Source organism: Apostichopus japonicus, chromosome 9 (assembly GCF_037975245.1).
Source record: "Apostichopus japonicus isolate 1M-3 chromosome 9, ASM3797524v1, whole genome shotgun sequence".
In the NCBI taxonomy this organism is placed as follows: domain Eukaryota; kingdom Metazoa; phylum Echinodermata; class Holothuroidea; order Aspidochirotida; family Stichopodidae; genus Apostichopus; species Apostichopus japonicus.
Window position 1 is genome coordinate 9776237 of NC_092569.1, and position 17839 is coordinate 9794075.

The 17839-nt window shown below is 36.8% G+C and overlaps 1 protein-coding gene across 3 annotated transcripts in view; it reads left to right on the forward strand.

Annotated features, from left to right (window-relative positions):
• Positions 1-17839, forward strand: part of LOC139974515 (E3 ubiquitin-protein ligase MIB1-like) — a 226763-nt gene that overhangs the window by 22923 nt on the left and 186001 nt on the right. For all 3 annotated transcript variants that reach the window (XR_011795499.1, XR_011795500.1, XM_071981715.1), the window contains exons 10-11: positions 8654-8761; positions 9548-9745. Coding sequence is in view for 1 of the 3 variants with exons in the window: in XM_071981715.1 (XP_071837816.1) it covers positions 8654-8761; positions 9548-9745 (306 nt within the window). In the remaining 2 variants the exon portion in view is untranslated. The remainder of the gene's footprint in view (positions 1-8653; positions 8762-9547; positions 9746-17839) is intronic.

The window sequence follows — 17839 nt, forward strand, 5'->3', positions numbered from 1 at the left end:
ATAGTTTCTGATTGATGAAGTTAGTCCCCCCCTTTTTTTCCTCCTTTGATCAGAACCCTATCAAGTTCTTGGGACCTTGTGTGAGTATTCAGGTTCATATCTGGTGCCCTGGAATATATTTCACTCTCGTTAAAGGGGCAGCGTGATATTTTCGAAATTGTAATTCTTCTCACATGATTCTAACAAAGTTTTGATCATAGATTTGATCGTAAAGAAGGACAATTGAATAGATACAGTATGTTCTTGTCGACGGAAAGCATCTCTGATAGTATTGATTACTCTCTTACCATTTATATTTTCATAGCAAGGCCAGTTATTGCTGGCTCCATTGTTTGAAGGACTACTGTACAAGCTAATGTGGTCCTTAACCAGTGCCAAACCATCACGCTGTCAGACTTTTGATCCACATTCTTAGATTGATAATTTCCAATGCTATGATCAATTGGTTAAAGGGGCTGCCAGTGGCATGAGCACCATTAATACCTACTGTAGCGACGGGGAGGGTTTCGAGGCCTGGCTGGCTTAGAGTAAGTAGGGTTTTTCATCTAGGAGAGGAGTCCATGTTTCTTTCCCATCTGAAATTGCCAGGGCTCCAAAACTGTCTAAACGAAAATTTCCAAAGGTTCTAAAACTAGGTTGGATAGTCACCCCTCATGAAGTGTAGATTGTGCTTGAAAGACCATTTGGCTTTTTCCACATGTAGATATAATTGCTTACCATTAACTGCTTTCCAGACCGATATTAATAATTCTTTCCAAAGGAAACCAGCTGTTTGGAAAGTACCGTAAGATTTGTTCTGGTATTAAGATTGTCTTGCTACCTATCAGTTAAGAATGAGTATTTATGGAATGATTCTTATTAACTATGAAATGAATAAGTAGTACTTAACAGTACTAATATATGTTTTGACCTGATAGCAATCCATTTGTCCGTTTGTGCTATGTAAAAATCACATATTTGGTTTTATTCCTGATTCAAGATATGGTTATTAAACATAAACCAATCTTTCCTAGATTTATTCTAAGCTAATGAAGGAACATTTGTAATACCTGTCGTTTAAAACTTTGATCCTCCTATTGGGACAATTAAACAACAGAGGCCCCCCCCCTTTTTTTTTCACGTCAGGATGGAAATTGCTCCCTATGTTTCTGCATGACACTGAATTAATAGTATATATACTGAAAGCAATTTAAGAAACAAGGTTTTCTGTTGTTCTACACAATTTTTGCCAGAAATAGTTTGCCATAGTCCCACATTGCCCTTGGCCAAACCCCATTTAATGGTAGGGACCCAGGGTGGTGCTGTCAAGATAACAGACAAGGAATGGGTTCATGGTCTCTCGTATACCATCGATGTCGATACGCCTCTTTAAAGTGCAAAGATTGCCAAAGAAGGAAGTAGAGAGAGAGAACAATGTAACATTGTCACAACACCTTAAAGATATTGCTGGAGAGTTTTACCAAATACCCCCTACAGGGAGCTTATGGAGACAGTTATGTTCCTAGCATGACACGGGGCCTACTAGGGGGAAGGTGATCATAGTACAATCAACTCCTCCTACACTCGTTAACCAGCCTTGTCCGACCAGCCACATGGTAACGGCAATCATAACATTGGTAACATTCAGTACATTGCTTCTGGAGGGCTGGAGGGGGTGTTGAGATCAGAAGAAAAAAAATAGTGGTATATACAGTATATTATGGAAATCAGTTTATTTGGATTGCTGGGCTCTTGTAAAGGTAGAATTTGATCGTAAATCAATCAAAAGAATAAAATATTGAAATTGAAGTTATAACTTACTCCTGTACCTGCAACTTGGTCAGATTAGCGGATACCTACAATACCAGTGGCATTGAATACAATTAGAAGAATAGATGATAATAAACGGTTAAATCTTACATATACATTATTCTTGATAAACTATTTTTTTCTCATACATTTCTGTGACCGTCAAATTCTGGTCCCTTGTCGTGGTATTCATCTTGACTGGATGAATCTGCATGTTTTGATTTCTCAATCTTTGTTTCAATCAAACACTATTCAAATTTGCTGAATAAATTGTCGGGCACAAAATAAAGTCCGAAACTGCTGTATCGCCAAGATCGTCGGTAAACCTGGTGGAAGCCATCTTTATAAATGAAAAAGAAAAGAAAAATGCGTTACTACTTGCCAAAAAAAGTGGAATTTAAATTTGGAAAAGTTTGATAGCCTGAATCTAGGTACATGCAATTTATGCTCTTCTGTAAAACACTCTTTTGTTAAGTTGTGACTTGCTGATCTCTGTTTACAAAATGGAACAGCCATGAGGTGCAGTTAACGATGTCGTATTTCGAGAAGTACTCTGCTTTCACCGGCTCAGCTGGGGCAGCTATGTTTTAGGATCATCTCCTACAACCAGTGAGACTCTATTTTGGGATTTAAGATGGCTCCCACCAGACTTGCTTGCAGTACCAGACCTTTGTCAGAGCAGCTCTTATCAAACATCGTTCTGTTGGCGGTGACTTGTGTGGAGGGGGGTCAGAGAGCCCCAATGTAAACGAACAAATCTTATTTGAGATCTATAAATAAGAAAGCCCCATCCAGGCCTGTCATTTTCACTGGCTTTGACCTACATCGCAAGCCATGAATCCTGTTTATACTTGCTTTTCTTCTCGGATAAGCCTCTCCGATGCTCATGAACTTGAAAGTCTCACTGTTATTTCTGCGACGGTGCTTTACAAAATCCAAAATGTTTATTTACGGTTTCTTTTCTTTATATCTTTGACTGTCTGGAGGTTGCCAAGCCCATGGCCAATAAAAATATGGTTGTAGTTCGTGCATAAGTCTGTCACAAGTGACTCAGGGGGCTGGCAGAGGGGTGTTTGGTGGAGTTGTTATCATCCATATATCTGCACTCAGCAGACAGCTTGGCATTTAGGAAGTCATGTCGTAGCAATAACGAAGGTAAATGTCTGGCAATCGGAAAGAACCGCAGACATTATCCATGTCGTACCCACCGTTTTTGTTGGTACTTTTACCGTTAAAAGTGCATTTTTGTGTTGATTTTGGATATAGGCCCTTGCTCACATATTTTGACATTCACCTAGAGCTGAATGTCGAGCTTGATGAAGAAAAGTCATTAAACCAGTTGTTTGTTTGAAAGAGTGGAGTACGGAGGATAATCCATAATGTTTTGCGAAAATGCGATTAATTAGGAATTAATACAGATTTGTTCAATGCCGTTCAGTCACATAGTAGTTACACAATCATCTTTAATTCCTGATTTCCCAAGTAGCTGTTTGTAACAGTGTATGTGGTTATTAAACATGCATGCATGTTATTAAACATGGTTATTAAACATGGTTAAACATGGTTATTAAACATGCATGTGGTTATTAAACATGAGCTATTGGGACATGAACTCCAGCAGCTTTGAGGGTTTCATTCAGCTTCTGAAATCATGCCGTAAAGAAGCTGCGTACACATGACACTGACAGTTTGAGACAAGCACATCAATCCTCAAACGATGCATTATCAACGAACTAAGCCAAAAATATCAGAGAGTCACCTGGAGCTAGATTTTAGTTTGGCATTGGTAAAACACAAAATACAAAATTGATTCAATATCATCTATAATCATTAGTGGTCTATGGGAAGACAACACTAGGTTTGTTAGATGTGAAAGAACTCATAAAAATGTAAATAAGTGCCGTTGTATTTTTGTAAATTGGAAATCAAGTCGCAAATTTCCTGTCGCATGTATGTCATGGTAAAAGATGCCCATGCAACAACCTCCCCTGTTCTTTGTGGATATTGAAGCCGGTTGGAATCAATTTTTTATATTTCATAGGTGTAGCTCTCTGTCTTAGGTAACTGTCCAAGCACTGCAGTCCACTTTCCAGTAATTGGGGTGGTGTTTCTGATTGAATTCAGATTTACTCAAGAACAAAATATAATGATTCTTGCATTGCATTTTGTGAACCAGCTCCAAAATGGAACAGTCGATCATACAGTTCCATTTCTGTTAAGCTGTATGAGTCATACACCTGCTCACATTGGTCATATTTCTGGAGGCATTTTAGTGTACATTTTAGGGAGAAAGGAAGTGATATGTGTAGACACCAGATGTTGGTGCCAACTTTCATGCAGTAAAGATATGAAGTATATAGCAATTTGCAGACATACAGTAACTTGTTGCCCTTGTGTGGTGGATGCAGCTTGTTTGGAAGTAAACATCAATTGTTGTATGTACAGCACCCAACTTCTGTTTTATGGTTAGTTATGGACAGTTTCTACATAAAAGCCTTGTTGTTACTCTACATATACTGTACAACATAGTTAATTTAAACAGACTGTTGATGCTCATCTGCTATGTACATGACACATTTTCATGTTCAGTACTGACAAGTGTATTGATGGTTGGATAGTGATTTACATTCAAGTATGTAATTAATGCAGTAGGCCGACAGTATCGTTGTTAATGACCTGGAATCTAATTTTACAGTCTAATGAAATGTGATGCGGCCTTGCTTGTAAACAAGATAACTCCAGAGGAAAAGTAAATACAAATTTCATATAATTTAGTGCACTGATACATATTCAGCAGAGGTCACCAGAGGTCAAATTGTGAACAGCCTTGCAAGCATGATATCTCCAAAAGAGAGCTTGGCCCAAGTTAAAATGCTGTGGAATGAATAACTGAGGAACATGCTAATTGCACAGTATCTTCAGATACTGTGGAATGAATAAATGGAAAACATCCTAATTGTACAGAATCAAATACATTATAGATAGTGTGGTAACATCCTAATTGTACAGTATCTACTTCATTATAGATACTGTGGAATGAATAAATGGAGAACATCCTAATTGTACAGTTTCTACTTCATTTTAGATAGTGTGGTAACATCCTAATTGTACAGTTTCTACTTCATTTTAGATAGTGTGGTAACATCCTAATTGTACAGTATCAACTTCATTTTAGATAGTGTGGTAACATCCTAATTGTACAGTATCAACTTCATTTTAGATAGTGTGGTAACATCCTAATTGTACAGTATCAACTTCATTTTAGATAGTGTGGTAACATCCTAATTGTACAGTATCAACTTCATTTTAGATAGTGTGGTAACATCCTAATTGTACAGTTTCTACTTCATTATAGATAGTGTGGTAACATCCTAATTGTACAGTATCAACTTCATTTTAGATAGTGTGGTAACATCCTAATTGTACAGTATCAACTTCATTTTAGATAGTGTGGTAACATCCTAATTGTACAGTATCAACTTCATTATAGATACTGTGGTAACATCCTAATTGTACAGTATCAACTTCATTTTAGATAGTGTGGTAACATCCTAATTGTACAGTTTCTACTTCATTATAGATAGTGTGGTAACATCCTAATTGTACAGTATCAACTTCATTATAGATACTGTGGTAACATCCTAATTGTACAGTATCAACTTCATTATAGATAGTGTGGTAACATCCTAATTGTACAGTATCTACTTCATTATAGATACTGTGGAATGAATAAATGGAGAACATCCTAATTGTACAGTTTATACTTCATTATACAGTAGATACTGTGGTAACATCCTAATTGTACAATTATCAACTTCTTTATAGATACTTTGGAATGATTAAATGGATAACATCCTAATTGCATAGTAATCTACTACATTTATAGTGTTTCATACATGTATGGATGTTTACTCGTAACCTTTAATAGGTTAATACTGTACATCGGCTTTCATGAAGATTTAGACTTTTGAAATGTATTTTATTAAGGCCTATGACATCATCAGGGGCATGACGTCAGTGGAGAAAGATAGCCTGGAAACTTGATTCGTCCAGCTAATGTAAAGAATGACATCATTGACGTCATCTGCATGTAGTGCAAACATCTTGCAGTGTCTGCAGGGAATCCAAGCCTGGGAATTTCTTCTCCCTGATGCCTGTCTATTCCAACCAGTTGGATTTTCGTTTGCATTGATCAACTAATGATGGCTGTGAAGCTGTTCGCCACAAGTTCCACCATTTGAAAGGGGACCCCTTACCCCCTAGGTTGGATCTTCTGGTCTGTTCGGGTCAAGTCACAGAGGTAGTTTCTTTCTCGCCCTGCTTGAGCACTGTAGTCGTCAATTCCAACAGTTACATCCCGCAAGAAGGAGGGGAAAAAAAAAAATCTAGACTTTGCTGACTCTATTTAGTTTAACTCGTTCAGACACGTGCTGAACAATTATATCAGAGGACTGGAGGACTGTAACTGTTAGACTATTATGACTGGCTCAAACTCTAACTTGCGATCGTTATGTTGCTGCTAGTAGGTGAATCCAACCATATGGTAAAGACATCATTGCGTGCCCGATGTTTAGGTACGGCCAAGAGTTGAATTTTGTTCCGCTTTCCCGGTACGTAGCGCGCTATAAATGTCTCTGATTGGCTGATTAGAAGGTCATCAAACTTTCGGAACTACTGTACTTGCGTGAGTTCAACGACCAATTAAAGAAGCGATGAATAATAGAAAGACCAGTGCTTAATAGAGGGGAATATATATATGGTTCATGTGACCTAAATCACCAGATAAGGGCATAGTGGTTTCTGCTGTGTAACATAGATCAGCACATACTGCTAGCTGTAGATCAAATTACTTAAATTAACCCATGTTGTTTGTAAGACAATGTCTGACTCCAATGCTCTTATTCTTATTTCTTAAATGTTTGTTAATACATGTCTGGATGATATGCAATATTGCTCATAGAATATGGCATTCATTCTAGTCATGGTAGCAAACTATATCGAAACTTAGTCACAGAACAACTTTGAAATTATAATCTGAAACCTTCCATTGTATTCTAGTCGTTGTTTGCAAAGTTGGACAAATTAATTGTGTATTAACCCTTAAATAAAAAAAAAATGGTAATCTAGTGGTACTATTAAGCTTGCATACTTCTACACAATATTGACCTGCACATTCAAATTACAAGTGAATAAGACAAAGCATCTATACTGTTAATTAGTATGGAAACAATTTTACGAGCCAGTTGTTCTGTAATATTTGCCATCATTGGTTTGTGACTGTTGGATGCATAGTGTAACTTGTATTATATAAATGACAGTGGTTAATTTATATAACTTTTGAACTTTTGATCTACCTATATAATTTATGTGATGGAATTGTTTGTACAAGTATTAATTGTTTGGAATGGAACTTTAACTGTCTCATGGTCTATCCATCAATTTATCAGCTTAGAAGTAATTCTCATGAATGTTTTTATCCACATTCACCCCCCCTTCCTCCCCCCTCACTGTAAATCCATATGTTTTCATATCATGTTTTTTATTGCTTCTTCAAATGTTTATCGTAAGAGGTCCTCCTCAGTTTAGCGAACTGTCAGCGGTAGCTAGCCTTACGTCGGTGGTCCTTGGGATGATTTCTATAATAACATTTATCTTGTTGTTCTTTTAATTAGCGCATAATGGTCACAGTTGGAGGCTAATCATGGAGTACCTCTACCATAGAACCATGTGGTTTTAGTGATTCTTGAATGAGACCTACTGTACCATCTTAAAGTAGCTTATTGAGTTTATATTAATCAAAGTTTTAGCTTCGCAAAGATTTATTGACAGTTTTGTTGACAATGTACAGTGATGCAATTAACAAACTTGAAAAAAATCTGTAGGTTTTTTGTGATCACTCAAGAATTATATAAAAGGCGAATGGACATTTTTGAAAAAAAGGATAAAGAATTTGGTAGATTAATTTATTGTGGTGAAGGCCTCAGTGATCACTAGTTTTGTATTAATGAATACCAAGTCAATTCTATTTTCTTCTACCTTGTATTAAATGTATTTTGGGGAATAAAAGGTATGGGAGTGGGGGTAGGGTGGGCATGTGGAGGGGGGTGGGATGTGGGGATAGCAATGTACTTTGAGCATATATGTAGTCCGTTCTGAGTTTGGATGGTACTCTTTTGATCATTTCTGAATATTAGTCTAAAATATATAGTTCTAGTTTATATATTGTAAATAATTGCACAGTAGGTAGTTCTGTGTTATGTAATTATCACAATCATATCTAGGAAACTTACATCTCTCTTTGCAACATGCTTGACAGACATTGAATGCTTAAATGACAGCAAGGATTAAGAAGAGATAACCACTCTTCATCTTTTGATCCCATGAGGATGGGAGATTTGTGCCAGTAATAACAATGTTCACCAACATACAGTACTCACAGGAGTCTGAGAAGATTGGGGAACATTTATGATATTGTTCAACTGCACCTTAAAAGACATTAAGAATGTTCAGTTATCCTTACTGCATCACTGTAGAGTATGTTACTCTTGCTGCCCATGAAGAATTGAAATGAATTCTAAAACTATAATATTGAAACAGGAATATATAAGTCTGTAAGCTTGAGGGACAAAACTTGCTTTATTGAGAGATGATTTCCCAATGAACCCATTAAAAACAAACTTCAGTAGAGAAAGGAAGATACAGGAATGGTGCAATTTCATTAGAAGTTAAGAAAGTTTCAAATTTTTCCAGTTCTTACATACATGAATGATGAATCATACTATATACATCTTTTCTATGGTTTATGTTCCTTGGAGAGATATTTTCTAAACTTTAATTTTGGACATTTTTTGCTTTATTTTCATAGGTAAACGTGCAATTTGCAGGACACACAGCCCTCCAGGCAGCTAGTCAGAATGGGCACACAGATGTGGTTAATGTCTTCATCAAACATGGCGTGGATATGGAAGTTGAGGTATGAAAGGTTTAAAATTGACAAATGGAATCCATAAGATATTGGTCATTCCATAAATACATTCCATCAAAGAAGAGCTTCAAGTTTGTGTAATTTCTTCTTGACCTCATTTACTGACAGAACCAGCTAACTTTTACTGACTGTTGTCCTAAAACGTTTAATTATCCTATATGGGTAAAGCTACTCTATATTGTAGGATATTATCAACATTGATTTCCGAATAAAGGGCAGAGGGAAATATTGATTGAAGCAATGGGCAACATAGAACCAAAAATTCTCTTTATAACCTGTAATACGCAGCATAATCCCGTTGAAGCCTACGGCCTGAAGGGTCCACATACCAAGTCAGTGCAAACATTGTTTGGTGATGTCTCAATACTAAGTTAGTGCAAACATTGTTTGGTGATATCTCAAATTGCCAACAAGACACCTGCTGAAGTACAGTGGTATTTGAGATATTTTTGAAACAATAAAGGTAGTGCACACATTGCTTACCTGTCTCTGCACAAGTAGTGCACTATGTTTCCCTTTTCCCACGTACTGTGGAAGGAAGAAGGAGAATGAATGTGCTTTTTCATGCTAATAACAGTGCACTATGAAGGTTACCCAGATAGTACATGGTAAAACAAGAGTATGGTGCTTGTATTTCAAGCTGGTCAGTGCACTGGTTTTTATCTTCAAACTATGTAGTTTATTTAGAGATTTCACAGACTTTTGGCTCTGATCACCCTGTTTGGTTTGTATACAACTAGTATGATGTAATGGCTTTATCATCTTACTCGACAGGACAAAGACGGTGACAGGGCCATTCACCATGCAGCATTTGGAGACGAACCCTCCATCATTGAACTGTTACAATCTGGAGGGGTGGATCTCAATGCCAGGAACAAACGGCGTCAAACTGCCCTTCATATCGGAGTTAACAAAGGACATTTTGGAGTTGTGGAAATGCTTCTGAAATTGGAATGTCATCCAAGCTTACAGGTAAGGGCATTATTAAAGGTAGTTGGTGTGAGTAAGACAACTGGAAAGAGAGTACCAGAATTAAAAAAAACAATATAAACTGCATGACATGTAACTTCTAGTCTGGAATGAATACCTTGCTATAGTCAAGAGAAATTATGGTCTTCTCTCAGAAGGGATAAATCCTTGAAGGGAAGATATTTACTGACTTGATAAGCTGTGAATCTTAGACTTGGATGTAAACAATACATCAACACCACAAAGGTCTTGCATGGTGACTCTCAATACATGCAAGATGTTACACTAAAGTTGGTAACCAATATCCCAGAAACAAAAGTAGCCAATTGAATGCATATATACTATGAAGAAAATAAATTGTAAGGCTTAGAATAATTTGGAAGCAAAAATGTAATCATAACGGGAAGATTTGGTTTTTCTTCCGTAATGATTATTTATAGCTGATTTCATGATGACGCTCCCTTTTAAAACAGTTAAATGAGACAAGAAGGAGAATCTGGTTTGGTTCAGATCTCTTGTGTGGAGGATTACAACATTGAATCATTAACTGGAGGATGGTCACAGCTTACACCTCAAATTAAGAAGTGAACTGCCATATTATTACATGATGAAGGCAATCACAGTCTGTATTAGTAACTGTTAGTCGATCATACAGTTACCCATATCTACCCAACTGTAATAATTACAGTATAAAAGCCTGCAGTAGTAGATAGATGGGGAAGCAAGCAGCTACCTGATGATAAAGTCCATGGATGGAGGGTCAGTGATTTAGGTGGCATTTAATGACCGTCTCAAATGATTTGATCATCATGTGCTGTTAGATGGACACGGTATAACATCATGATCAGCATGTGTATGGAGTAAACCTTCTTGGTCTTGTGGAGAGGGAAGCTAACGTTTTAAAAAAGGAAGGTCTTCTATACTTGTTGAAGTTGTAATAAAGTCAAGCTCAAAATTAATTACTTAGCGATATGGTTTAGGTAGATCGTTCAAGTCGAATATAAATTGTAACCTTTGGCTTGTCGTAGAAAAATTTTACCAATAACTCTTGATTGTTAATTACTGATAATAATTGTTATTAATATTTGTAATGAAGGTAAGTATAGATTGATGACCATGCTATTGACCTGGTGATGGACGATGGGTCACTATTAGAAGTGACGTCTTAAGGCCAACGGAAATAATTTAATCATAGTCGTCTGCTAGATGGACACAGTATGACATCACCTGGCTGTTATGATAGACAATTTATATTTAGAGAGGGATGCAATAACACTCATTGTCCTCTCAGAAGTTGCATCGATTGTTATCATTAATATCTTGCCGACACTTAACTGCAATCCAAAGAAGGGGGGGGAGGGGGCTACGGTTGTAGTCTTGGGAGACAAGCGGGATATACATGTATACATCTGGTAATTAGTAATAATTAATGAAATGGTGACAGCATTTATTAAGGTAGTGATAAATTAATGAAGATGCTTACCACGTGACAATTAATGATAGGTGACTGTTAAAAATAATTTTTAAAATTAAAATGCCACAGACCATAGCCTAAAATGTATTTCCAATATTCGTAGAATCTTTTTTACATCTTTTTGGAATATTTATATCTTTTTGGAATAAGCAAAATTCTTAAAACTTCACAATTGCTAGCAGCACAAGCTGAACAGCAATTTATTATCAGACTATGGACAGTGATCTTGTTGTGAACTTTTACTTTTTGTTCACAAAGGCACAGTGTGATATCAGTCCAATTCCAGGGGTTGTTGGGATACATACATATTCATATTTATTCTATAGTCAGTCAAAACATGTTAAAATTGATAAAAAGTTGTAAAGAAATGAGATTTGATACGTATAGGTTCACAAACGTCAGTTTCTCGTTTGTAAAACTGTGTTTGACATAGAAAGCAGAACGATTCCTGGTCACATATCCAAAGAAGAAGTTTGAAGAAAAAGAGGCAGGTTTCATAATTTCCCTGCAACCCCCTCTTTAGTTTGTCTTTAATAAATGGTTAGAAAATGTTTGCATAAATTACTTTAAGACAAAAAAAAAGAGAAAAAAAGGAAATGAAAGGAAAAAGGCCTTGATACAATGATTGAAACTAGGAAAAAATGTTGGTCAATTTCATTAAGAATCTACATATGTTTTGACAGTGATAGTTGTGCAGCTTCCAGTCCTTTTAACTGCTACATTGTGTTGGTTCGTGCAGAATGTAAGTCTTTTTACAGGGAGAAGTTTATGAATGTGTATCATTTGTGAGTTTCTTTTAAATTTCCATTGAGCAATATTTTCGTGTGTGTCTGAACATATATATTGGATTATTTGACCTTATGAAATATATTTCTAAGTATATAAAGCATTATGATTTCAGTTAGCCTCAGATCTGTGGCAGGAAGAGAGCAGGTTTGTGCTACTCTTCAGTGGTAACTACTGTAACCGCTCGCTCTCTCGCATAATAGATATATATAGTATCTCATACAGACATCATCATACAACACTGTGTGCAACCATCATCAGTGTGATATGCTGCATGCGCTAGAGTATGTGTTTAACCTGTTGCAAGTAAAACATCCCACCCGGCAGCCAGGTCGTTACATAGTGGTGAATCCTTCAAGTTTAATCGTCTTCCTAGCAGTTTTCAAGCCAGTGTAGTAAATTGAGTTACGATAGAACTCTGACTCAATTTGAATTACCATGGCAGGTGATTTACTGCTTTCGGCCGAGGTTTATTATAAATGTCTGGGACAAGTTGGCGGCGTGAAAAATATGTGTTATGACTTTGAGGCGAACCAGAGGGGAAGTCCCCCCCCCCATCCAAGTGGTATAGTTGAAATTGGGTAGCGTAACCACAAACGTTTCTGGAAGGTCATTATCTGTGTGGTATTAGTTTTCTTGTTGTAGTTACCAGTGGTGTATCTGGTTGACATGGTGCTGCTTTGGTATCATGTATTTAGTGATAAACTAGTAATGTAAACAATCACATGGTCGGGGTAATATCTAAATGATTTCAGAATGTCCTTCAGTCGTCCCTGTTTTAATTTGTAAATTGTGATTTAAAGCAACTGTGATAGTTACTTTAAGGCTTATATGGAAATCTTATGATGTGATGCAGCTACTGTATGTGAGGAAGCTTTTCTAAAAAGCTGATTAATATTGTTCGCTCATTGCGAACCTTTTACTCATTTTGGGAAGACTAAAGAGTTACCCAAATGCACTGGTCGTTAAATGACAATTTTGTAATTTAAGTGATTCAGTTTTTTTTTGCATTTTTAGTGTTCATTCAGCAGAATTCTTGACACACAGCACATGTTGGTTTGCAAGGAGTAAAATTGCCTCTGGTGGTTGTGAAGTTCTTATAGAGATGGGTTATTTGTAGTTTGACCAAGCAAAAATATGTGTGAAATTTAGCCTGGGGCATCTCTGGTACCAGAGATGTGTCAGCAAAGCCTGTACCACCTCGATGTATGCAGCTACACTGTGTATTGTGATTGTTGCTTAACAGTGTGTGGCACGTCATGTGAAGGATTTGGAGAGATATGACAACAATATTAGGGTTCATCCTAGAAAGATGATTTCATTAAGAAATAAATCATTTATCATGTTTATCCCACCATGCTATTATAAACTAAGGAATGATCAATACTGTTGATGAGAGTGGCCTAGAACTCAAAGGATTAGTCAATGGTTGTAACAACGTTGGCCTCTTAGTTTCAGGAATCTCCTGTTACGGTGTGAATTTACAATACCCATGATGACCACACTTCTTGGTACTTTCTAGTAGAAACAAGAAACCCTGCAGTAGCAGAGACTGTCTGTTAGGTCCAGTACAAAAACAATCTTTCATGAAACATGCTGTATGTCACCACAGCATTAGAGACTGTCTGTTAGGTCCAGTATGAAAACAATCTTTCATGAAACATGCTGTATGTCACAGTAGCAGCAGAAACTGTCTGTTAGGTCCAGTATGAAAACAATCTTTCAAGAAACATGCTGTATGTCACCGTAGCAGCAGAGACTGTCTGTTAGGTCCAGTAGAAAAACAGTCTTTCATGAAACATGCTGTAAATCACTGCAGCAGCAGAGACTGTCTGTTAGGTCCAGTACGAAAAAAATCTTTCAAGAAACATGCTGTATGTCACCATAGCAGCAGAGACTGTCTGTTAGGTCCAGTATGAAAACAATCTTTCATGAAACATGCTGTATGTCACCACAGCATTAGAGACTGTCTGTTAGATCCAGTAGGAAAACAATCTTTTATGAAACATGCTGTTTGTCACCGTAGCAGCAGAGACTGTCTGTTAGGTCCAGTAGGAAAATGATCTTTCATGAAACATGCTGTATGTCACCACAGCAGCAGAAACTGTCTGTTAGGTCCAGTAGGAAAACAATCTTTCATGAAACATGCTGTATGTCACCGCAGTAGCAGAAACTGTCTGTCAGGTCCAGTAGTTGTATGTTTTTGACTCATAACAATCACCTTTATAAATGGTTTAATAGCCATTTTAGTTTAATCTTAAAACCAACTCACCATAAACTGATTTCTTTTTACTTTCCGTTCTTGTTGTGATAAATTCATGACACTGGTACCTTCGTCAATATACTGTAATTTGTAGAGGAGTACTTAAAGGTGATTTTGTTCGCTCACGTAACTCACGATTAACTTGATGGATTTATCAAAGTCCCAGTAGAGTATTATAAAACACCCAAGGACTGCACAAGATGCTATATGATCATCAATTGGGGGACCTGAGATGAGATTTACTTTTGGTTGTGCAAAGAGATGATATGGGGAATGTACGACTGTCATCATATCAAAGAAAGATATACATGTAGGTCAGGTCACAACACCTGGAAGCAGGTTGCATTATAATGAAGCAGTCGCATGTTAATTGTTACATGCATAAATGACAGTCATAGAAGTTTATATTGATCAATATATATGCCAATAAATAGATCACTTTGTTGGTCTACAGTGAAGAGAACAAGATGTAAGAAACTGGTGAAAAATGACAGGTTTGACAATGAATTACCATCACTCTGCAGTCTGTAATTACTCGTTATCTTGATTGGTCACAAGTGTATCACTGAAAACAGCAAATAACATTATATTGGGGAGCTTAGTTGACCTTGACTTGAGGGTGGGGGGGGGGAGGGTTAGTTTGGTTATCTGAGTGACCTATTTATTACACTGTAATTTCTCTCCAACCAAGAGTGCTTTGTATACTTGGAGATTGATCAAGTTAATGTCATATCACGGACCCTTAAATACACTACAAACATTTAACACTAGGTAACTTACCTTAAATTGACATTAAGTGCTATGCTCTAAAATGATAGGAGAGTAATATAATAGTATTTTAATTATACATACAGTATTTTGTGTTAAAACCTCAATGTATCTCATATATGGAGACACATATCACCATACTCAGTCAAGTACAGTTAAGAATCTAGCTTGGACTTTCTTAAGACAAATAATTGTAACTTCAGAAAAGAGGAATGCAACTGTTAGCAATAGGCCATTTAAGAAGCAGACCGCCAAGAAATTGTGAAACTCAGATGGTAATCTTCTCTCTACTAGTCTCTAAGTACTATTGGTTTGATGATCCTGTCACCTACTTAAGGTAGCATCCCAGGAAGTATTTACTATTGTCTACAATTGGTTTGGTGATCATGTCACCTACTTAAGGTAGCATCCCAGGAAGTATTTACCATTGTCTACAATTGGTTTGGTGATCCTGTCACCTACTTAAGATAGCATCCCAGGTAGTATTTACCATTGTCTACAATTGGTTTGGTGATCCTGTCACCTACTTAAGATAGCATCCCAGGAAGTATTTACCATTGTCTACAATTGGTTTGGTGATCCCGTCACCTACTTACGGTAGCATTCTGGGAAGTATAGTCTACTATTGGTTTGGTGATCCTGTCATCTACTTAAGATGCATCCCGGGAAGTGTTTACCATAGTGTACTATGGGTTTGGTGATCCTGTCACCTACTTAAGATACCATCCCGGGAAGTGTTTACCATAGTCTACAATCTTTATATCATCTTCTGCTTTAGAATTATGACAGAGCAGCTGTCATATGTGGGCTTATTAATCTTGTAAATGGAGATTTTTAAGTCAGTTTTAGGCTATTGGAGCACTGTTGTACAAACCACTGTACATAGGATTAGTCAAAGATGTGTTATCATCTACTCTTAAGATAACATTCATCTATCTACACACTTAATGGAATCTTCGGTGCACATTCTCCACTTTAAGAAAAACTGAGATCTATAGAACATTACTCTATGATATGCTAGGTGTTAGTTTTCATTTAAACAGCACAGCTTTCTACTAGAGCTGGGGTGGGCAACCTACGGCCTGCCAGTGATATTTTTGCGGCCCGTGAGATATCTCAAGAAAAAGAAAAAAAAATCAATCTATTTTACATCATCACAAAAAACGAGCTAGCTGCTTAGAATTTATCGGCACTCAATGATGCTGTCAGGTAGGCCTATTATCCCCATTAATTATCAAATGTACTGTATTGACATTATGTTTTTGTGAATACACATTAAATACACACACCTATTGCTTGAAAGTCCTTGGAATCAAAGGTTTGAAATCAACAGCAGGTCGTTGGTTAGGTGCGGCTCAGTCAATTTTTCACTCCTTATATCTGGCCCATTCATTCAAAAAGGTTGCCCACCCCTGTAGTAGAGGAACCTGTCATGCAAATTTATTGCCAGTACAGTAGTCGAAGGATCTGTGATACACCATCATGACTTTAGAGAAGTTCCACAGGAAATCACTGTACGAGTGGTCGGTTACTTGGTTGACACCTCGGTTACGTTATGGAGCATCTTTAACGACAAACAATTCATGTAAGCAGTGAATCAATCTCGGCCATAGGTATATTGTCAATTATTTTTGAAGAAGAAAGATCGCTGCTGCGATGAAGTGACCTTACGTTCTTTGCTTTAATCTATTCAGTCCAGGTCTTATTTACAAATAGCTTCCACTGACCCTAACTTGATGATTACAATTCTAGGTGATGCTCACCGATGCTATTCCTTTGAAGATCTTTAATGTCATATCTTTTTGCAGAGTCTTGTTGTCGCCATCAAACAGCGAGTATACTAACAAAAGTTCACACTTGGCTTAATTAGTTTGGAATTGATAGTCAAGCATAAGTTTAAATGAATCAACTTTCAGTGGTATGTTTACACAACTGGGCTCCTTAGACCACAATTTTAATGGTCACCTGTTCGTCGTGGTACAAACTAATATCTAATGAGCTTGAGTTTCTGGTCTGGGAGTTTGCTAGCCTTTGAGGATGTTTATCCTGTGTAATGGTAACTAATTGCCCCAGAGAGGCCCAAAGGACCCCCCAATTAAATATTCTTATACCAACTGCATCATATAAATATGAAAATGATTGATGGCTTGTCAGCCATCATTCGTACATTACCATAGAACAGTTGATATCCTGTAGTGATAGGGAAGTGCGTACTTTTGGGACCTGCAGTGCTTTTGTTGAGGTGTCAATTTAAACACATCTTCAGGCACTCTAATACTTGATAATAGTGAAAATATCAACAATTTTTGTCATCCTTTTCAGGTTGTAAAATATCATACCTAGCCTGTGCATGCAACTTTATGTGCAGATGTGTGCTTTATCTTTGTAACCATGTACTTTGACCAGATTTGATGTGTTTATGAAACTGTCGTAATGCAAGGCACATATTCTGCATGTAATATGTGAGCGCGAAATAAATTGCTTAAAAGTAACTTAACATGTCTTATGACTATGATAGATGTAAACTTAAATCATGATTTAATAATTGAAAATATCAGTTATTTTTTAGACCAACCATGAACACTTTGACTACGCCTTCATTGATATCACACTACATGTATATTTGGTCTTGTCTACAGTGCTGTGGATATAATAATAAGGATGAAAATAGTTATTACAGTTAATTCTCAAACTAGTTTTTCAACCTCTTGCAAGTATCCATCTATTGATAAGGAATGACTTGTTACCTCAGTACCTTGCAGTATGTTAGTTGACAAGAGCAAATCTATATGTTTTGAAACTTTAC